This window comes from Sceloporus occidentalis, unplaced genomic scaffold (genome assembly GCF_023333645.1).
Source record: "Sceloporus occidentalis isolate IW3139 unplaced genomic scaffold, rSceOcc1.0.p SCAF_1, whole genome shotgun sequence".
Classification (NCBI taxonomy): domain Eukaryota; kingdom Metazoa; phylum Chordata; class Lepidosauria; order Squamata; family Phrynosomatidae; genus Sceloporus; species Sceloporus occidentalis.
In genome coordinates this window covers 8850489-8873072 of record NW_028316981.1, presented here as the reverse complement: position 1 = coordinate 8873072, position 22584 = coordinate 8850489, and the positions used below count along the sequence as shown (strand labels likewise).

The 22584-nt window shown below is 42.2% G+C and overlaps 1 protein-coding gene across 1 annotated transcript in view; it reads right to left on the bottom strand.

Annotated features, from left to right (window-relative positions):
* The window catches only part of LOC149320626 (uncharacterized), a 37449-nt gene extending 15153 nt beyond the window's left edge, over positions 1–22296 (bottom strand). Inside the window, exons 1-5 of the mRNA XM_089500057.1 lie at positions 22197–22296; positions 17754–17879; positions 14053–14708; positions 12934–13045; positions 9880–11301 (exon numbers count right to left, since the gene is read on the bottom strand). Coding sequence (XP_089356183.1) covers positions 9880–11301; positions 12934–13045; positions 14053–14613 — 2095 coding nt within the window. The 5' untranslated portion in view covers positions 14614–14708; positions 17754–17879; positions 22197–22296. The remainder of the gene's footprint in view (positions 1–9879; positions 11302–12933; positions 13046–14052; positions 14709–17753; positions 17880–22196) is intronic.
* Positions 22297–22584: the final 288 nt, after the last annotated feature.

Below are 22584 nucleotides of genomic sequence, written 5' to 3'. Positions count from 1 at the left end.
TTTTAAAAAAAATTTTTTTGCGCGTCCTCCATTTTTATAAAAATGTGTCCTACATTTGAAAATGTTGCACTACATTTGTCCTACATTTGTCCCGGTTTGGAGGTCCTCACTTATGGCAATCCTATGCTAGGGAATTCCTGCGAATTATAGTTTATCGTGGCCCTAGAGCTCTCTGACACTGAAGGTTTGATGTTTCACAAAACAACAGGTCCCAGGGCAGTTAAAGTGGTCTCAAACTGAATTATATCTGTGGTGTTCATGGAAAGATAAATGGGAAATTGTGATTTAAAAAGCGGAAGGTAAAATGGGGTATGAAAAAGTAAACAAATATAATTAATGATACAGTCCGCCCTTCTTAAACACGGATTTTTTATGCACTGATTCAAGCACCCACAGTTTGAAAATATTTTTAAAAATTATAAATTTCAAATATCAAACTCTATCAACGCCATCGGGCCTGAAGAGGAAGACCCTCCCCTCCCTCCTTCCAACTGTCATCTTCTGGCGTAGGAGGAAGTGAAAGGACAGGCCCAACGCCATCGGGCCTGAAGATAAAGAGCCCTCCCCTCCCTCCTTCCAACTGTCATCTTCTGGCCTTAGAGGGAGTGAAAGGACAGGCCCAACACCATAGGGCCCGGCCTCGATGAAGAATAAGAGCCCTCCCTCCAGTCCATCTGCCTTGGTCCAGGCCTCAGAGGGAGAAAATAACTGCTGGACCATTCCCTTCTCCTTTTGTGTTGTGTCTTTTAGATTGTAAGCCTGAGGGCAGGGAACCATCTATTATCCCCTCTGTTGTAAGCCGCCCAGATTCCCAGTGATTGGGCGGCATACAAATAAATCCTATTATTATTATTATTATTAGTGTGTTTTAAGTTGTATGTTTGTTTTTAATATTTAATAAAATTTTCTATTACAAAAACCACTTGATTTTCCATTTTTATAAGGGACACCATTTTGCTATGTCATTATATTTAATGGGACTTGAGCATACACAGATTTCGTTATACACGGGGGATCTTGGAACCAAACCCCCGTTTATAACAAGGGCCCACTGTATTTTCCACATCTCTGATAATGATTGTTAACTCAGTTGTAATGTATTTCACTCAATGCTGTTTTTGGGAGGGGGAGAGGGGAGAAAAGCATATTATGAAATGGAAATTGTATAATTTGAATTATGTACTGTGTAATAAAAATTAACTTGTTACAATATACAATTATTTTGTTAAAATATATATATCTGCAGTGTGTTTTGAACTGGAGTAGGGAAAAGCAATGGTTAGCTGACCTCAAGTGTTGAAAAGGGACCTGGGCTTGGTGGGTTGAAACATAGGGACTCTTTCATTCATAGGGATGATGGGTGATGCGCCCACTCCCTTCTGGGTTCATCTCACATTAGCTGAGTGCAGATGGCTAGAATTCTTGATCACAGTTTTCATCCCATAACTTCACACATGGTTAGCTATGTAGCAGAGGAGGTAGGAACCCTATCTGCTGTTCTTTCTTTCTCTGGCTGTGTATGCAATGCAGAATCAATGCAGTGTGACAATGCTTTTGTTAGGGCATGGAAAGATGTGCTGTGTCCACCACGACCACCTACAGAGTTGAACCACGTTGACAGGACGCCAGGGAGAAGGAATCTGAAGAGATGTTTGCAAAGGTATTCAGGCCAAGAAGGAAAATATTCCTTCACCACTGCAAACGGCCTTGAGCTCCCGGCTTGAGAAATAATGACAAGAGCACTTCATGCCTTCACTCTACACGAGGGCTTTAATAAATAAGTTACTTTAATAAATAAGTTACTTTGCCAACCAAACAACCATAACAACAAAACAGAGAGGCAGTTACTCTAACACCAACTGTCATAACTGACACTCTCTCTGAACGACTGACAGCATCAGCATTCCATAATTCAAGTGTCAACTGTTAACTGCCACTGGAACTGTAATAGGTTCCGCTACAGCTCTATCTTGTGGACACATAAATGTCATTTCCTAACAGCTTTAACTGCCATAGTTCAATGCTACGGAATTTGGGGAATGGCAGTTTTTGTGAGACATTCAGCCTTTTTGGTCAGAGAGCACTGGCGTCAAAATAAACTGCAATTCCATAACCATTAGCCATGGCAGTTAAAGTAGTGTCGAACTGGATTATTCATGCAGTGTGGATGCAGCCTAAATCTGCATCAAGTTGACTGCAGTGAGAGAATCCCAGCCTATTTCAGCCCAGTGCAGAACAGCGTATACAGTGTGCATGAGATCACAATCCCACACCTTATACCATCCACAATCTCTAGGCCCCAAGATCAAGGCTGTGTCCATAAGGGCCAAATAACACAGCCCTTACCTGTCCTCATGGCAATCAGTCCAGATGACGGAGGGCCCAATCCCCATTTCTGGTGCAAAATGTCCGTCCAACATGCTGTCCATACCAGGTACTGTCCATAAGTACTAGTGGCTCTACAGATGATGCCTTTTCATCACCAAATCCACCTTATGCTACCCTTTATGCAGATTTTTAAAACTGAGTTTTTTTCTCTGGATCTTCCAAGAAAATCCAGAGCCCTCTGGAGCAATGCCAGGTGGCTGTTTGCATCGTGTCCTGCCACCTGCCACCACTGATGCTGGCCCGAGATCAAAACGAGGTGCCCAGCCATGTAACTGATACTAGGCGCCTTGTTTTCAGCTTCAAAGCTGGCACAATGGGACACACATGAAAACAGCACTGGGCATTGTTCCAGAGTGCCCAAGTAACGGGGGATATTGTGGCAGGTTTGGGGTTGTTCCCGGAGTATTGTAACCCATGCAAACATGACCAAAGAGCTACTGCTTCATTTGCAAATCCCAGCATGTCCACAGGCTTCAGTTGCAAGTCCTATCATTTCCAATGCATTAGACGCCAGCATGTTCACCACTTCAGTCTTAGCTTGCAGCATGTCTCAGCATGTCCACTGCTTCAGTTGAAGTCTTAGCATATCAAATGCATCAGTCCCAGCATGCCCTAGCATGTTCACTTCTTCAGCTTCAGGTCCCAGCAGGTCCACTGCTTCAGTTGCAAGTCCTGGCATGTACAATGCATCACTCACAGATCCCAGCAGGTCCATCCCTTCAGTTGCAGGTCACAGCATGCCCTAGCATGTCCACTTCTTCAGCAGCAGGTCCCAGCAGATCCACTGCTTCAGGCTCAGGTCCCAGAATGTCCCAGCTTGTCCACTGCTTCAGTTGCAAGTCCTAGCATGTCCAGTGCATCAGTTGCAGGTCGCGGCAGGTCCGCCGCTTCTGTCTCTGAGTTCTATTAGCAGGGCACGACACCAGTTTCAGACGTCTGTCATTTTCTTCTTCTTCTTTTTTCTCTTGGGCAGGGGAGCCAGAGGTCTTCCAGAGAAACCAAGGAGACCAGAGTGGCCATGTGCACCTTGTCCTCTCAGATGCCTCCTGCATTCTGCCCTGATGTGGCTGTCGCTCACCTGTCTACACTCAGGTCCAGCAGGCCTATGCATGGCAATTGGCCTGCATGGCGCAAGAGCTGCAAGGTTTTATGCACGAGGTCCAGACCCAGCAGCGTTCCTTGGGAGATATCAGCGTAAAAGAACTGTGCCCACGAAGCAAGAGCCATGAAGAGAAAAAAACTAAACATCACGTTGTATGAAATTGCTGACCAGGGGGTGGTGGCTAGCCTAGGATTACAGAGAAGCCCAAGGAAGTGAGACTACGAAGTTGCTGACCAGGGAATGGTGGCTGGCCTGGGACCATGGAGAAGCCCAAGGAAGTGAGAGTACAAAGTTGCTGACCAGGGAATGGCGGTTGGCCTGGGACCACGGAGAAGCCCAAGGAAGCAAGACTACCAAGTTGCTGACTGGGGGGTGGGGGGTGGCTGGCCTGGGACCATGGAGAAGCCCAAGGAAACGAGACAACATTACTGACCAGGGAGTGGCGGCTGACCAGAGACCTCAGTGGATGCGGCTTCGGCGCTTGAAGCTCAACATGTCTAAGACTGAGCTTCTTGTCTTTCCACCTAAACCCACCCTTCACTATTCCTTTTCTGTTTCTGTTGACGACACTTCTATTCAACCGGTTCATCAAGCCCGCAGTCTTGGCTTCATTTTTGACTCTTCTCTGTCATTTATTCCCCAGATCCAGGCCACTGCCAAGGCCTGTAGATTCTTTCTCCACAACATTGCCAAGATCCGTCCATTCCTCTCAGCCTCTACTGCCAAGACTCTAATCCATGCCCTAGTGGTTTCACAACTAGATTATTGTAACCTCCTTCTGACAGGACCTCCTCTTTCACACCTCCATCCTTTAATCTCTGTCCAGTATTCAGCTGCCCGTATTGTCACATCCGCTCGCCGCTTTGACCATGTTTCACCTCTTTTATCCTCCCTTCATTGGCTCCCCTTCCCCTTCCGCATCCGGTACAAGCTTTTATTATTGACTTTCAAAGCCCTCCATGGATTGGCCCCTCCTTACTTATCTGACCTTCTTTCTCCTTACATTCCTACTCGCACCCTCCGCTCTTGTAGTCAATGTCTCCTGTCACAGTTTAGGACTACCACTGCCCCCTCCCGAATTCGTCCCTTCTCGCTTGCTGCCCCTTACTCCTGGAACCTTCTTCCCCCACATGCACACCTCATCACTTCTCTACCCGGTTTCAAAACTGAGTTAAAGACTATATTGTTTAGAGAAGCATTCCCAGAGGTGAGCCCCTCTCTGACCCAGGAAGCCTCCTTTCAACCATCCATTAAGAAGCCAAGCCCTTCCTCCAGTCGATCTGCCTTGGTCCAGGCCTCAGAGGTGGAGAAGAACTGCTGGACCTGATCCCATTCCCCACCACCACTCCCCTCTCCTTTTGTGTTGTGTCTTCTTAGATTGTAAGCCTGAGGGCAGGGAACCGTCTAACTAAAAGATTGTATGTACAGCGCTGTGTAAATTTACAGCGCTTTATAAATAAAGGTTAATAATAATAATAATAATAATAATAAGGAAGCCAGACTACCAAGTTGCTGACCAGGGGATGGCAGGTGGCCAGGGACCACAGAGAAGCCCAAGGAAGCAAGACTACTAAGTTGCTGACCAGGGGATGGCAGGTGGCCAGGGACCACAGAGAAGCCCAAGGAAGCAAGACTACCAAGTTGCTGACGGGGGTGGGGGGGTGGCCAGGGACCATGGAGAAGTCCCAGGAAGCGAGACTATGAAGTTGCTGACCAGGGGGTAGCACCTGGCCAGGGACCACGGAGAAGCCCAAGGAAGCGAGTCAGATAAAACTGTTTGGTAGATGAAGGGAATGCTATGGATATTACGTGTCTTCATTTCAGTAAGACCTTTCACAAGGTCCCCCATGATATTCTTGCCAAGAAGCTAATAAAATGTGGGTTAGACAATGCAATTGTTAAATTGATTTGTAATTGGTTGACCGGCTGAACTGAAAGGGTGCTCAACCATGGTGTAGATGAGAAAAGGCAGAATTGGACTGGGGAAGTACCAGTCAGTCACGATCCAGCTGCCTTCAGCCAAAGATTCTGGCTAAAGATTCCGTGTGGCAGTTGGGATTGGACAGTTAGGGAACTGCTTTCTAAGTCACTCCCTAAGCTCCCTAAGTCGCTCCTCATAAGGCATGGTTTCCAGACCCTTCACTATTTTGGTTGCCCTCCTCTAGACATGTGCTTAGCAGCTTGTCAATGTCCCCTTTGAATTGTGGTGCCCAGAACTGGACACAGTATTCCAGGTGAGTCTTGACTAAAGCAGAATAGAGTGCTACTATTACTTCTCTTAGTCTAGGCTCATATTGATGCAGCCTATGATCATATTGGCTTTTTTAGTTGCTGCATCACACTACAGTGGGCCCTTGGTATCCACTGGGATTTGATTCCAGAGCCTCCCATGGATACCAAAATCCTTGGATACTCAAGTCCCACTAAATACAATGACACAGTAAGTTGGGGTCCCTTGTATAAAATGGCAAAACTAAGGATTGCTTTTTGGAATGTATATATTTTTTAAATATTTTCAAACCGTGGATGCCTAAATCCATGGATAAAAAATCCATGGATATGAAGGGCTGACTGTATTTGTGATGTTAACCAGGTAAGCATTGTATTTGCCTCCACAAGGACTAGAAGCTAGAGGGAAGTAGTCACACTACTCTATTCTGCTTTGGTCAGTTATCCATGGGTCATATTAAAATCCAGGATTTTGACTCTGAAACCTTCCCTTGACTTATACATAAGGTCGACTCGTACATGAATATATACAGTAATTTGATAGATTTCATTGGACTGTCAGCTTGTAATAGAAGGTGCCATGTGAACATTACTATCTTAGCAAATTTCTTGTAGGCTGGAGTGGGAAACCTTTGGTCATCCAAATATTATGACCTAAAAACTCTAAGCTCCAATTAGGAAGGGCAGTGGCAAGGCCTTTTTTAAGTCCAAAATACCTATAATAGTAGTTCCAAACCTCCACGTGTTTTGGGGCACTGAAGTCCAAAACATCTAAAGGACAGAGTTTGAGAACCACTGACCTATAACCAACCCATCCTCCCATCTCCCTCTGCTCCCAATCTGGCTCAGCTCACCCTCTTTGGAGACAACTTTGCTCTGGTTCCTGGGAAATCTGGATTCCAGTTCCTCATGTGCCAAGAAGAGGAGGAGGAGGAGGGTGGGAGGAAGGCAGGCAGGAAGGGAATGGCTCCTCCGCCCTTGGACCTCCTGGGCTTCTCCAACTTTGCAGACCAACCCTGCATGGCCTCTCAGGCCTCATTTCCACTTACAAACAAAACTGGATTGCGATCCAAATCGATGGACCGATTCGACAGCAGAGCATGGTTCACACTACATTTGCCCCGGTCGTATTTTTTTTCCTGTAAAATAACCCACTTGTCGTTCACGTTGGCAAATGAATCGATTCAAAATGGACCCGCTTCATTTAAATTTAAATCGATTCCCATCCACTTCTCATTCACTCTTGTGCAGAATTGCCTTATCGAAAAAGACACTGAAAAAATCAGCATCAAAAAGATGTACGTTAAATGGGTCTAGCACATGGCCCCCCTCACCAAAACGCTTCAGCAATTCGGTTCAAGTGTGAACCAGGGCTATTTAAACTGCTTCAAACTGGTTTGCAAATTGGTTTAAAATGTAGTGGGTATGAGGCCCAGAATCTGGAGTCAGACCTCTTTCCTGTCTAAATGCAAAGAGGTCTCTAGGTCTTTGTTGTTGTGTGCTTTCAAGTCATTTTCTGACTTATGGCAACCTTATCATGGGGTTTTCTTGGCAAGTTTCGCCAGAGGGGAGTTTGCAATTGCCTTCCCTGAGGCTGAGAGAGTATGACTTGCTCAGGTAGGTTTCCATAGCCGAGCTGGGATCCGAAGCCTGGTCTCCAGAGTTGTAGTCCAACCTTCAAATTACTAAGCCCCGCTGGCACTATAGTTCCCTCAATACAGTGGTTTTAACAGCTGTTCTACCTCTACAAAACTAAGAACAATCCCATGAATGATTTGTTGCTCGTTATTCCCTGGTTATTCCTGGGATAAGGCCTCTCTAATTGCAATGTGCGTGATATTCTTAGTCATGATTATGCAATTTTCCCTGGATGCCTTTTGAATCCCCCGATTTCCCCCCGTGTGATAAAGTCCTGAGTCAATCAGTCTGTCCCAAAATGGCATGACTCTGAGCTACAGAAGCAATGCCCTGAGTCCAAGCCTTGCAAGTTTCCCAGCTGCCACTGCCACATGTGAAAGATGTGGCTAGAGTGAGCTTGCACAGGCAGTGAAGAGCAGGAGGCACCATCACATGAAGCCATTGGTGAGGTTGGGCGGTGGTTTTAAGGGACCCTGAAAAGAGTTTCATGCAAAACCTCATCCCCACCATGGTCCTAAAAGGCTGATGATTCCCTTTGTCTTACTTGTGCACAAATATTTTGACTAAAGGCCCCCTTGCTGCCCCTTTTCCCTCACTGGTTCTTTCTGCCACCCTTTGGTTACTGAGTTAACTAGAGGACCATCAATGCTTTGCATTCTGTCCAAGAATCTGTCTAGGAACCAGCAAGGTAGCATCAGATCATGTGTAATGTTCCAAGTAGTGTCACTTTCTACTGCTGTATTGTTGTGAACCTATCTGTGATGATTTCATTCAAACGTTTTGTCAAGCCCTTTGGATTCACTGCTGGAACCAGAGTTGTTTTCCCAGACATGCTGAATTTGTAGATCTCCACATTTCATAATCTCTCCCTTCTCACATTCTTTGCTCTTGCTATCCCCCAAGATTGCCACATCTATAATCCAAGATTTATTTTTCACAACTGCCATTGCATCTGGCATATTATCTCCTAACTTTTGGTCAGTTTGAATCTTAAAAGTCCTGCAATATTTTTATGTCACTATGTTCAGACTTATGTGCTCAACACTTCTTTATTAAAAAAAGTTCTACCACCCTTCACCACTTAAGTTTTCAGGGTGATTAACAAGCAAAATGAAAAACATTTTATCAGTACAAATGCCAGAATCTGTATTGTACTAAGCAATACAAGAAAGCCATCAAAATATCAGAGCAGGAGTGTATATTAATTTGCCGTTGTTATTATAGAATCTAGCAATGGTGTCAGAATGGGCCATAAATAGAATTTTTTGAATAAATGTCAGATGTGGAACATTTGCTGCTTTTCCTGCATCTATGTCTACTACCAGCAGAAATGTTTCTCTCCAGGATTTGAAGCAGGAATCCCATGCCCCCCCCCCCAATTCTTCCTGGAAATCTCCAGCATTCATTGGTATTCTTCCATCCAGTTATTACCAGTCCAGAGTTTGCTTAGCTTCTGAAACCAAGTGAGTTCCAAGGTGGTACTGCTAAGGGAGCAATACTAACCAAACACCCAAAAGAGACTTTGATGTACAGCCATACCTCCAATAGTGAAGCTCCTTTTTACAAAAGCTTGTTACACTCACTAAGACCTTTCTTTTCTTCCTCATCTGTCAAGCTGGAAGATTTTTAGCAACATCAACGTTTTCCAGTAATAAATTCTAAGTCCTTCCCTAAAATACAAATCCTAGGACTCCATAGGATGGCCATTAAAATCATGTCAAACTGTGGTAACCATGTAGTATGTATATATACACTGTATGATTCTTCTAATAAATTGGTCCTTCACAGATTTTGTGAAATGTCAGCAGAGCAATAATATTTCTATTTTAGAGGGAGGCTAATACTATAGTTTTCCATGTGCTGGCCAAATGGCTGTAATAAAGTTATTATTATAGTTTCCCCTCCCCATCCACCACTTTTAGTCATTACAATTCAGGTGCGGGGGGAAAACAGTGAGGGCAACTCAGAAAATAGTACAAGGCAATGAAACTGGATTATCTGTGAAGAAATGAGAGACAACAGATTGGCAACATCACACAGATCTTGCTGTATGCTTTCTAAATCCATCTTGGATTTGTGATTACTAGGACTCTTTGCAATTTACTTGTATGGGATTCCCCAGGATGGAGCCATGGCAGTTCAAATGGAATCATAACATTTTAATTATATAATGTGAAAGGGCTTGTATTGTGACTGAAGTTGGGCATGGGCTTTTCAGAGGAATCCCATTCCTGATGTATTTGCCAGGGCTTTCGAATGTTATTTTGGATTACACTTCTCAGAATTCCTCAGCCAATGTGGGCAAGGCCTCCATGCTGATTTGGAGGTGTTGTATTTCCCCCAAAACACAATGTTCTCTAGCTCTAGTCTTTACTTCTCCTTCTCCCATTTTGATAATTTGCAAGCTTACTTATTATTTCTCTCAATCATTCTATGAAATACTTTTTTACATTCTTCATAGAATTCTTCATGTCATGAAGTTAATGTTCCACATTGTCCCCCATAGTTCATTTATTTGTTTCTTTCTGCATGCATTCTTTGGTGATGAACAAGATATGAGCTGTTACGGAAGCTTTTCCCACAGTCTAAACATTTAAATGGTTTCTCCCCAGTGTGGATTCTCTCATGGACCATAAGGCAGTCGCGTACACGAAAGGTTTTCCCACACACCGAGCACTTGTATGGTCTCTCTCCTGTATGGATTCTCTGATGTGCGACCAGGTGAGCTTTATAAGTGAAAGCTTTCCCACATTCCAAGCATTTAAATGGTCGCTCCCCTGTGTGGACTCTCTTGTGCGTACTTAGGCGTGAGCTAACACTAAAGCTCTTCCCACACTCCAGACATTTGTAGGGCTTCTCGCCAGTGTGGATTCTTTCATGGCTAACCACCTCAGATGTACGACAGAACCTTTTCCCACAGAAGGAGCATTGATGTGGCTTGTCTCCAGCATGGGCCCTCTCATGGATGATGAGATCTGTGCTTGAACAAAACCTTTTTCCACACTGCTGACACTGGAACGGTCTCTCTCCTGTGTGGATTAACTGATGTTTCTTAAGACGTGAACTCACACTGAAGCTTTTCCCACATTCTGAACATTTGTATGGTCTCTCCCCAATGTGCATCTTCATGTGGAGAGCAAGCCCCTGTTTCTGGCAGAAGCTCTTGCCACACTCAGAGCATGTATAGGGTTTTTCTCCCGTATGAGTCCTATAATGTGCAAAAAGGGCTGAGAGCTCACTAAAACCTAGCCCACACACTGAACATTCACAGGATTTCTCCCCAGTATGGATTTTTTGGTGAGTTCTCAGATTGCCTCTTTGGCGGAATCTCATCCCACAGTCTAAACACTCGTATGGCCTCTCATCCGTGTGCGTTCTGTAATGCTTCTTGAGGGTCGAGCTGACAGAGAACCTCTTCCCACAGTGCGAACACTCATGTGGCTTCTCTCCTGTATGGGTTCTCTTGTGAGCCTTAAGACTGGAGCTCACACTAAAGCTCTTCCCACAGTCTGAGCACGTGTATGGCTTCTCACCTGTGTGGGTTCTCTCATGTGCAGTGAGGCCGGATCTCACAGCAAAGCCTTTCCCACAGAACAAACATTTATAGCGCTTCTCTACTGGGTTGATTCTCTGCGGCGGATTCAGAGCTGGGCTCACACTGACGTTCTGTCCACATTGAGAGCTTGTCTCGCCATTCCCATTATTCTGAATAACCTGGTCAACTGTGTTTACTCCAAGGTCATTCGAATAAGGAATATTAACAGAAATATTGTCTGAAGGAATTTCTAACTCACATTGGAGGTTCTGTTGGATTTTAGGAGTTTCTTCCTGCTCATAAGACAGGAAAGTCTCTTTCTTGGTGGATTCCAAGACTATTTCTGCCTGTTTGGAACCCTCCTCCTGGGGTGGATCTTCTTTCACCTCCTTTGTCATATTCTCCTCTTCTGTTGATATGAAGAGAGACATATTACATTAAAACAAATTCAGAGCATGGTTAAACAGGTTACACCAATGGCTACAACCTTTCCACATAAATACAGCAGACCTATTGGAGCAATGCTATTGGAGCAGCCATTCACTCAAAACCACAAGGTTGCGAGTTCAAGACCAGCAAAAGGGCCCAAGCTCGACTCAGGCTTGCATCCTTCTGAGGTCGCTAAAATGAGTACCCAGACTGTTGGGGGCAAATTAGCTTACTTGCTAATTAGCTTCCTTGCTGTTCACCGCTATGATCTTTGGAATAGCGGTATATAAATAAAACAAATTATTATTATTATTATTATTATTATTATTATTATGTACTGAGTTACCATTCAGTCTTGATTCAATTAATCTACTCTGGCTGGGGCTGCTGAATAGGATTCCAATCTTGGTCACTTGATAAATGAGAATCAGCTATAGTAAATTAATATCCAATATCACTATATAGTAAAATAAATTATAATAAATAATGTTCTTATTCTCAATTAAAGAAAAGTAGGAGAGGTTTTACCGCCACTAGACCTCTCTCTCTCGGCGTTGCTGCTGCTGCTGCTGCGCCGCCGCCGCCCCAGAGAAGCCAGAGGTGTTGTTGGGGCTTTATAGCCCTGGCCTTGCCTCTCTCTCTCTCTCTCTCTCTCTCTCTCTCTCTCTCTCTCTCTCGGCGTTGCTGCTGCTGCTATAGCAACACACACACACACACACACACATGCATGCATGCACACTAACTGCCTATCTTTTCTAGACTATCCATTTCTTTCATCCTTAATCTCGCCATTCTTACATATGCTTTTCCCTCCCTCACCACTGTTTTCCCCACTGTCAAAAATATGTCAGAATTCCCTGCTCCTCTGACTCATACAGCACATGTTCTGAGACATGTTTAGTCTCCTCCCCAGTTGTTTTGGGCCCAGACCAAAGTTTTCCTTCAAAGGTCTGGAAATCAAGCCTTATGAAGATCTAAAAAGGAAGGTAGGTATATTTAGCCTGGAGAAGAGAGGACATAGGCTGCATCTGCACTGCAGAACTAATGCAGTTTGACAACACTTTAACTGCCATGGCTGCATATTATGGAATTCTGGATTTTGTAGTTTGTTGTGGCACCAGAGCTCTCTTACAGAGAAGGCTAAATATCTCACAAAACTACAAATCCCAGACTCCCATAACATTGAGCCATGGCAGTGTCAAACTGCATTGGTTCTTGCAGTACAGATGCAGCCTGAGAGGAGATACAATAGCTGCCTTTAAAGAACTGAAGGAATGCCACACAGAAAATGGAGCAAGCTTGTTTTCTGCTGATCCAGAGACTAGAACATGAACCAATGGATTGAAATCCATGGATGGATTTGATGGGGGTGCTTTGATTGTGAATTCCTGCATGCCGGGGTTGGACTGGATGGCTCTTGTAGTCTCTTCCAACTCAATGATTCTACAATTTTAAGACCAGAAGTGTGTTCAGCTCTCCCCTGATTTTAACTCTTGACACAATGAGAAAGAAGAGTGATTCAGTTAAACTGATCCTAGTAATGTCTACTCTGAATGTACACTCTCTTGCCTTATAGGCCTCTAGCAACCAAGCAGTGAGGCTCAAGGCTTACCTAGCTCAGTGTCATCTCCATCAGCACTCTGCTCAATCAAAGGTGCCTCTTGCCACATTTCTGCCAGATCTTGCTCTTCCTTGGCAGCATTCATTTCCTCCTTTAGGAATACCTAAAAAATCACCATCGAGGAGTCAAAGAAAAGATGGTGATGATGGATTGATTAATAATAATGAGTCAGTTCAAGGCGAAAGACTTATATGGTACAGAAGTGGGTACATATATGCATGTGTGGTGGAACTGTAAAAAGGCTGAAAAGTTTTGGAAATTGATACACGGGGAAATGAAAAAGATATTTAAATTTAATAGTCGCGTGGACCCAAAGATGTATCTTTGGAACAGAAATTGGAAAGGCAAGAAGGAAAATTGATATTTTTGGCAGTAACTGCAGCTAGAGTAGTGTATGCAAGGTATTGGAAATCAGAGAAAATTCAAATCAGAGAAAATTCCTCAATAGAGGAATGGAAACTAAAACTCTATGATTTGTACGAAATGGATAATCTATCTTTTCTTTCAAAAATTAAATCATTAACAAATTTTATGAAGAATGGAATTCCTGGATTAGGTATGTACAGGTGGAAGGAAAAGAAGGCAGATATATTGTGATGACAGAATAAAGGTGGGGCACAAAAGAAGTAAATATAATTTAATACTGATGTAAAAGGTAGATGTATATGTATATATAGGTAGATGTATAAGATATAAGAACTTGTAGATAATTATAGATAATTCAGGATAATAGGTATATAGAAGATAATTGAAGTGAATGGGAATGGATTAAAACAGATAAATAAGGGTTAACAGTTGGGTATATTGGCTATATAATTAAGCTTCTGATGATAACAAGTTAGACAATGTTAAGAGTTTGTAATTATAAAATAGGGCTTGTTGAGAATTGTTTGTATAGTTTAGGAAGTTTTGATGTTTTGATGTGGACTGTATAATTGTTCTGTGTGTGTTTGTATGATATGTGTTTTATTGAATTGTTAATTTTAAAAAAATTCTTAAAAAAAGAGTCAATTCAAGATGGGTTTATAGCACTCCACTCTCATACTCAGATGGGAAGAAAACATTACTCGCTCTTGGTTTGCCCAAAGGTATCCAAATGGGTTTCCTCACCTGGTCCTCCCACTCCTCAGTCTCCTCTTCCTTTTGCAAGTAACCTTCTGCTAGGGCTACTGCTTCGGCACAGCTCTCTGGATTGTTTTCGCTAACCCAACTCTCCAACTCCGTGGGAAGGACAGCCAGGAATTGCTCCAGAACCAATAGTTCCAGGATCTGCTCTTTCGTGTGCTCCTCCGGCTTCAGCCACTGACAGCAAAGATTGTGGAGTTGACCCCAAACGTCTCCAGGGCCGTCGGCCTCTTGGTAGCAAAACTTCCGGAAACGTTGACGCTGTGCTTCTCGTTGCAGGACACCCTTCCTAGGCGTTTCTTCTTCTACTCCGTAGACCTCTGGATGTTCTGTGTGAAGTACTGGGGAGATCTGCATCACCCCTTCTAGTTTAGGGTGAAAGGTCTCTTTGCCAGCTGTTTCCCTGAAGGATGTCAGGAGATCCTTTGGATCGTCTGGCGCCTCAAACGGATGTCGGTTTGCTGATCCCCAGGCAGCAAGTTTGACCTGCACGTTGCGTGAGCCTGTTACCCAAAGCTGGGGTAGCTCCTTGCCATTCTCCTTCATGGTCTTCCACAATTCTACAGAACCTTCTGAGATATTTGTTAGCCAACAGAATGAAGCCGCAGGTCTTGAAGATAGCAACAGGCATATATTGGGTCCTACAGAAGAAGCCATAGATCAAGAAACATTCCTATTCCAACAAGCTTTTAGGAACGGAGTGAAGTGGACTTTTAATTATTACAGTGGGTCCCTGTTATCTGCTGGGGTTTGGTTTGAGGATCCCCTGTGGATACCAAAATCCGTGGATGTTCAAATCCCATGAAATACAACAGCATGGCAAAATAGAAAATCAAGGCTTGCTATTTGGAATTTATACTTTTTTCAGTATTTTCAAAGCCTAGATGCTTAAATCCATGGATAAAAAAATCTGTGGATAAGGAGGGCTGACTGTGTATTGTATTATATTATATTATATTTTTATTTTCTATCTAGCTATCTTGCTAGTATCCAGTATTGCAGTTACAGATTTGTAACCTAGACTTACGGATCTGTCACTGTTCCATATTCAATAATGCTATGCATTCGTTATTGTATGAGCCAGCATGGCGCAGTGGATTGAGTGCTGGACTATACCCCTGAGGGTATATATACCTTGAGGGGTATAGTTACAAGGGAGGTAAAATTGAAGTCTTTACCCCCATTATAATTCTGTTCCCCCAAATGAAAATTTCCATCAGTCCCCAAATTTCTAACAGTGCAGAGAGAGAGACACTGAACGTTGTTCCCATCTTTCCTTTGGATGCCTAAACTGTATTTCTACAAGTATGCTAAGGGATCCTGTAGCACCTTTGAGACTAATGGGGAAAAGTGGGGAAAAGCGGGGGTTTAAACAGTCATTATTCCATAAAGTTGCACAATTGCGAGCACTTCCTCATTATTTCTCTGTGAATGCTTCACAGGATTTCCCTGTGAATGATTTGTCGCTGGTTATTACGTGGTTATTGCCGGGAGAAGTCCTCTTTAATCATGATGTGTGTAAAAATCTTAATTGCGATCATGTGACTTTCACGGGATAATGACAGTTTAAACCCATGACAGTTAAATAATCAAACTGGACTATTTCTGCAGTGTGGAATGTTAAGAGGGTATGGAGGGCTATCCATGCAGGCAGGCCTCTCCTCCCTGCTGCCATGTGGGCTCTTGGGGACAAAGAGCCACAAAGTCCAGGAAATAAAATGTAAATCCCATTAGCAAGACCAAAAAATATACTTCTTTTGTGTCCCTGGCTGCCTCTGTCCATTGTGGGGTTATCAGGCTGGCCGGCTAGGCCCCTAGAGAATGGCAAAGGCCTTCTCCGGGGCTCAAGAGCCGCCCGCAAGGTGCCTGTAGTTTGTGTACTCCATTTTTCTTGAATGTCCTACATTTTCAGGCAAATTTTGTTCTACATTTGTCCTACATTTTTTCTACATTTTGTCCCGGTTTGGTGGTGACAAATTATGGCAATCCTAACCCTGTGTGATAAAGCCATAACTGTGCCAAAGAAGTTACAGCAGAAGCTATCATAGACTAGGTCTGTATCTGCACTGTGGAATGCTGGGATTTGTAGTTTGTCATGGCAATAGAGCTCTCTGACAGAAGGAGAAATATCTCACCAGACTACAAATCCCAAAATTACACACCACTGAGCCATGGAAGTTAAAGTGGTGTCAAACTGTATTTTTTCTGCAATGTAGATGTAGCCTATGTCTTCTTGAAAGTAGACCAAGTCTACAAGAGCACATACTACAACTTCTTTCACACAGATAGTCTTAAAGGTGCCACAAGATCCCCTTGTGCACTGATATTCCAAAGTAACATGGTTGATGTCTCTGTATTTCTGAAAACTCACCTGAAGTTTTAAGTTACTGCAATGCTAGAAATTTGGGATTCAAGGAAAATTCCATTTGGAAGGCAGAATTCTTAATAGGAGGGCAAGTCCCTCATTTTAACACCTGCTCTGATGGTGTGAATCCTAGATTTGGAAGAGACCCGAAGGGCCATCCAACCCAACCCCATTCTACAGGGATTCACAATCAAAGCACCCCTGAAAGATGGCCATCCAGCCTCCGTTTAATAACCTCCAAAGAAGGAGACCCCACCACCTTCTGACAAAGTGTGTTTCATTGCTGAACAGCTCTTACTGTCAGGAAGTTTCTCCTAATGTTGAGGTGGAATCTCTTTTCCTATAGCTTGCATCCATTGTTATGTGTCCTATTCTCTGGAGCAGCAGAAAACAAGCTTGCTTAACATGACATCACTTCAAATATTTAAATAGGGCTATCTTATCACCTCTTAACCTTCTCTTCTCCTGGTTAAACATCCCCAGCTCTCTAAGTCGCTCCTCATAGGGCATGGTTTCCAGACCTTTCACCATTTTGGTCACCCTCCTCTGCACATGCCAAGGTGCCACCCCCTGCTGCTCTTGTTCCAAGAGTGCACCTCCTTCATCCCTCTTGCTGGTTTTTCCAACATAGTACCAAAACACACTACAGAAATAATCCAGTTTGCCACAGCTTTAACTGCTATGGCTCAATTGTAGGGAATTTTGAGAATTGTAGTTTTGTGAGATATTTCGCCTTTTCTATCAGAGAGCTCTGGTACCACAACAAACTATAGCTGCCAGAATTATGTAGCATTGAGCCAGCGCAGTTAAAGCGGTCTCAAACTGGATTATTTCTGCAGTGTGTTTTGGACCATAATCCCTGACGAAGAAGCCTGTGGTTTGCAAAAAAAAAAAAAAAAGTTTGTGATTTGTACCTTGCCTAGTAATGGTATTGCCACACTATGGACTTTGGAATTCGACTTCTGTTCAAAACACAGCCACTGTGGTGTTTTTAGTGAAGAAAAGAAGAGTTAAACATCTATAGTGCAGAAATAAGAGTTGCTCTCATCTATGCAGACAGAAAGATAGCCCTGTAACCAACATTTTTGCCAATTGCCTTGGTGAGAGGTCCCAGGTCAGCTTACAGCGGATGTGGCCAACTATGGAAGACTATGGGGCTGCATTAGTCCTCCTTGAGATCTTGGAAGGCCATATACTCATTGCAATAAAAGAAATAAATTTATTAGCCCCCAAATGTGACTTGAAGGCAAACAGCAACAACAAAACATGCCAGTCCTCACAAATCCGCAAAAGCTGGAGATCAAATTGAGGCAGTGTATACCTCCAACTGTTCCAGTTTGATAGTGATGGTCCCAATTAATCCAATTTTTCAGCTGTTTATAAAATGTTGCCGTTTCCTTCTCTTCTCCTCCCGCCTTCTCCTTTTGTCCTCAGCTTACTTCAGTTGCTGCAACATGAGTTCAAAATACAAAAGTTGTTTGTAGTCCATTAACTCAACAAGGGGTAGTGGGGTGGAGGGATAGCATATCTTGCTTTCCCCAGGAGGCTCAGGCAAAATCAAACTGCTGCACCTTTCCTAGCTTGTGTGATCTTCCTCATTAACAACTGTTGCCATCTTGACCACCCTCTGATGTTGCTTGGCCACATGTGTCCCAGTTGTCATCTGTGAGATGTTGGAGGGTATGGTGGTGGACTACAGTTTTTAAAAGCAGAATGTACAGTATCTCTTGTGATTGTGAGCAGACAAAACCAGAATTCTACAGTTACCCCATGTGATATCTGAGCTGCTGAAAGAAATATATTAGCCACCTCTGTTTGTGTTACATTGTGCTCAGTACAATAACATCCCAAATCCACAAAACAGCAATACCATTTTCAAGCCAACCAAAAGGCACAAAATGCATCATACAAGCTTTCAAAGCTTCACTGGCTTCTTCATCAGGTAAAAGCAATAAAAATCATACTGGAAAACTAAAAAATATATGAAGATATGAGAGTCAAGATGTTGTTGTTGTTCTCAGTCAAGATGGTATGGAGGGATATCCAAGCAGGCAGGCCACATAAAGAAAAAGAATCATAAAATTTGCGGCAGGGTGGAGGGAATTAAGCACACACACACACACACACACACACACACATATATATATATATATAGAGAGAGTTGCTTTATGGATTTTACTGTATGGCCAACACAGCTACCCCTGGATATGTTTGTTGTGCTCAGTTTGGCTGTATACAGTATTTATTATTTACCACTCACTTCAAAAACTCCTAGAGTAGTTTACAAATTATAAATAATAATAATAATAATAATAATAATAATAATTTTTATTATTATAATACAGTCCTTACATGCATGCTTATAACCTGCAATAGCTACAACCAAAAGGAAAATGAAGGAGGAAAAATTCTCATCCCAAAAATACAATATTTCAGAGAGGAAAATTAAAACAAGGGACACAGCCAGATTTGTTCATTATGGAATATGGAGCCCCACTGAGATGTAGGGATTTTGAGAAAAGGTTCAAATAATAGATAGTTGCGTGTTGATCATAAGACATACCAAAAATCCAAAATATGAGAATATCTTTGATGGACTGACCAAAATTATTATTATTATTATTATTATTATTATTATTTTAACTGCCTTTTAAAAACAGTGCTAAATTACATTAACTGTTTTTTAATCTGTTTGCTTTGTTTAACTGCTTTAAAAAAATCCCCATTCTACCATTTTAAAAGTACTTTGTTTTAACTCGAATTGGGAGTCTCCCTTATTTGGAATTCTGAAATCCAAAATACTCCAAAATCCAAAACTGGCCACATGAGTGGCTGAGATAGTGAGGCCTTTGCTTTCTGTGTACACAGACTTTTGTTTCATGCACAGAAATTATTTTTAAAAATTATGTATAATGTTACATTCTGGCTATGTTTATAAGACATATATGAAATATAAATTACATTCCTGCTTAGACTTGGGACCCATTTCCAAAATAACTAATTATATCTATGGAAATATGCCCAAATCCAAAAATAAAAAATGAGAAATCAAAAACACTTCTGGTCCCAAGCATTTTGTATAAGGAAGACTCAAACTGTACTACAAACTCTTTTCTCTCACAGTTAGCATTGCACAAGAAGGGCAGCCTGGATTTCCAGGGAATATTTTTTGTTACTAATGGAGATGAAATTTTATTGCCTCTGTTTTATTGTCCTTTGTCCTCAGTCCCCATCTGGAAAGGAAGGGAACACTGAGGTCCCTCTTTAAACCATCCTAACAGACACCAGAAATAACATTTGAGACAAAATGTAGGGCTCTGACTCTCGCATCATCCCTATTCTTCTCTAGTATGATTTTTAACATCTTTTCCTGAAGAAGAAGTCAGTGAAGCTTAGAAAGCTTGCATGCTATATTTTCTGAATTTTGCTTGGTGCTCTACTTTGTGCAGCAAACATATCCGCAATAGCCGTGTCGATCATTTAGAAAAATACAATAGCATCCAAAATGCACAACACAGTGATACTTTTCTTGGGCCAACCAAAATGCCCTAAATACATGTTGTAAGCTTTCAGGGCTTCACTGGCTTCTTCATCAGGCAAAAATGTTAAGAATCATACAGGATGGGAAAAATTATGATGATGTTAGCTGCAAGCCTGCATTTTATCAAGATATAGCTGTTTTCCATTCAGATGGTATGGAGGGACATTCATCCAGGCAGCTTCCTCCTCATCCTAGCCCTGTGGGTACTCCAGAAAATAAAATTAAAGTCCCATTGTTGTTGTTGTGCACCTTTAAGTCATCTCCAATTTATGGTGATCCTAAGGCCATAATCCCTAAAACGAACCCTAAAGCCAAAATCCCCCAAGGGATTTTGAGCAACGGTTCAAACAATGGGTAGTTGTGTGTTGATCATAAAACAAACCCCAAAGTGGGAACACTATACTTTAAAATGGGAGGACTGTCTCATTATTATTATTATTATTATTATTATTATTTCTTACTGCCTCTCCCCATGAATATAATTTTTTAAAATATATTTTGCCTGCCTGCCAACTCATTTAAAACAATACAAATTAAACACAACACAAAAGCATTACAGAAAGACACATTAAAATATACAGTATTTTAAAAATGATTTACCTTTGTTGGTGATGGAATTCTCTTTCTTTCTTTCTAAATTGGGACTACATTTGGCATGTTTTACCAAAACAACCCTAAAACTTTCCTGATGCAAAAGCATGAAGGCTGCCTTGAGAGATTCTGGGTTCTCTGCCTCACAAAGGCCTCTGTGACCTCACAAAGGATGGAGGCATCTGAGATCTCAGAAAGAAGTAACTTTTTTGCATTGCTAATGGAATTCACTTTTTATCTCCTGGACTTTGGAAGGCTTTGTTCCTAATTCCACATGGCCAGAAAGAGGAGGAGGAGGAGGAGAGATTCTCTTGCATAGATATCCCTCCGAAGAACAACACACCAACAACACCCTGAGAAAAATGCAAGCCTGTGACTAACACTGTCATTTTATTTTCTTCTTCTCCTGTATGTTTTTAACACATTTTGCCTGATGAAGAACCCAATGGAGTTTCAAAAACTTGTATTGTGGATTTTGTGCATTTTGGTTGTCCGAATAAAGATACAGTGGTTTTATGGATTGTGGACACTATTGTACTTTGCATCCTTATATTCTACATGAACATGGCTCTGGATTTTGGTGGGCCTAATAATGGTACTCCTGTTTGGTGGATTTTGGGTGTTATTGTACTTTGTATTCTGATACTCCACATGAACATGGCTCTGAAGTTTGGTTGGTTGAATAAAGGTACCACTGTTTTGTGGATTATGGATGTTATTGTACCTTGTGTTCTGATATTCCACACGAACATGGCTCTGAATTATGGTTGGCTTTACAAAGGCATCACTGTCTGGTGGATGGATGGATGTTATTGTACTTTGCATTCTGATATTCTACACGAACATGGCTCTGAATTTTGGCTGGCCTATATAAAGGTATCACTGTTTTGTGGATTTTGGATGTCATTGTACAGAACACAGCTCTGAATTTTGGTAGGCCTAACAAAGGTATCCCTGTTTGGTGGATTTTGGATGTGATTGTACTTTGCATCCTAATATTCCACATGAACAGGGCTCTGCACTTTCTCCAGCCTAAGAAAAGTATCCCTGTTTGGTGGATTTTTGGATGTTATTGTACTTTGCTATATGGCCAACAAGGCCACCCCTGAATAAATTATCAGGATGCAAAAAGATCTCTCACTCAGTGAGTCTCAAAGGTGCAACAAGATCTTTTTACGTACTAATGTAAAATTAATAATAATTTTATTCTAGTATGTGTAAAGGGATCTTGTTGCACCTTTGAGAGTCACTGAGTGAAAGATCTCTAATCTTACAATCTAATAATAGTAATAATAATAATAATAATTTCTTACCTGCCTCTCCCTATGGATCCAGTCAGGAAACAACAACAGACAACAAATACACAACATCCATTTAAAACACAACATCAGTGAACAACACCCATCAGTGTAACAGAACAAACAAGACCATGCATTATAAGACAATCCACATTTAAAATGCATCCTTTAAAATTCACATTTAATAATAATCTGACTAGGTTAAGACTCCTTCTCTCCACCTTGTTCTGCACCAAAATACACTAACATGGCTTTCTCTCTGAGAGAGAGAGACAAAAAAGCAATATATTTCCCTTAAGATTGCTACCTAATATCTGCTCCTTCCAAAGCTTACCTTCTTCCAGACACTCAGTTCCTTTTCCAAAATTGGTCTTCAGAAACTGGAGTGTAACTCAATCTCTCCTCTTCGCCACCACCCTCCTTATTTTTTTTTATTTTTTTGTTTTACAGGAAGAGGTTTTTAAAATGTAAGCCTTTCACACATGCACACCCCTTTTCAACATATTGTGCGGCTTCTCTAGGAATCTGCTCTGTCACCTTAACCCTGAGAGGCTGGTTGCATTGTGGAAACAGAAATGGAGCCTGTTCTCTGTCTCTCTCTGGGTGCATCCGCACTGCAGAAATAATCCAGTTGGACACCACTTTAACAGCTTTGGTTCAATGCTATGGAATTCTGGGAATTGGCTTTTGTTGTAGCCCCAGAGCTCTCTGGTCAAATGTCA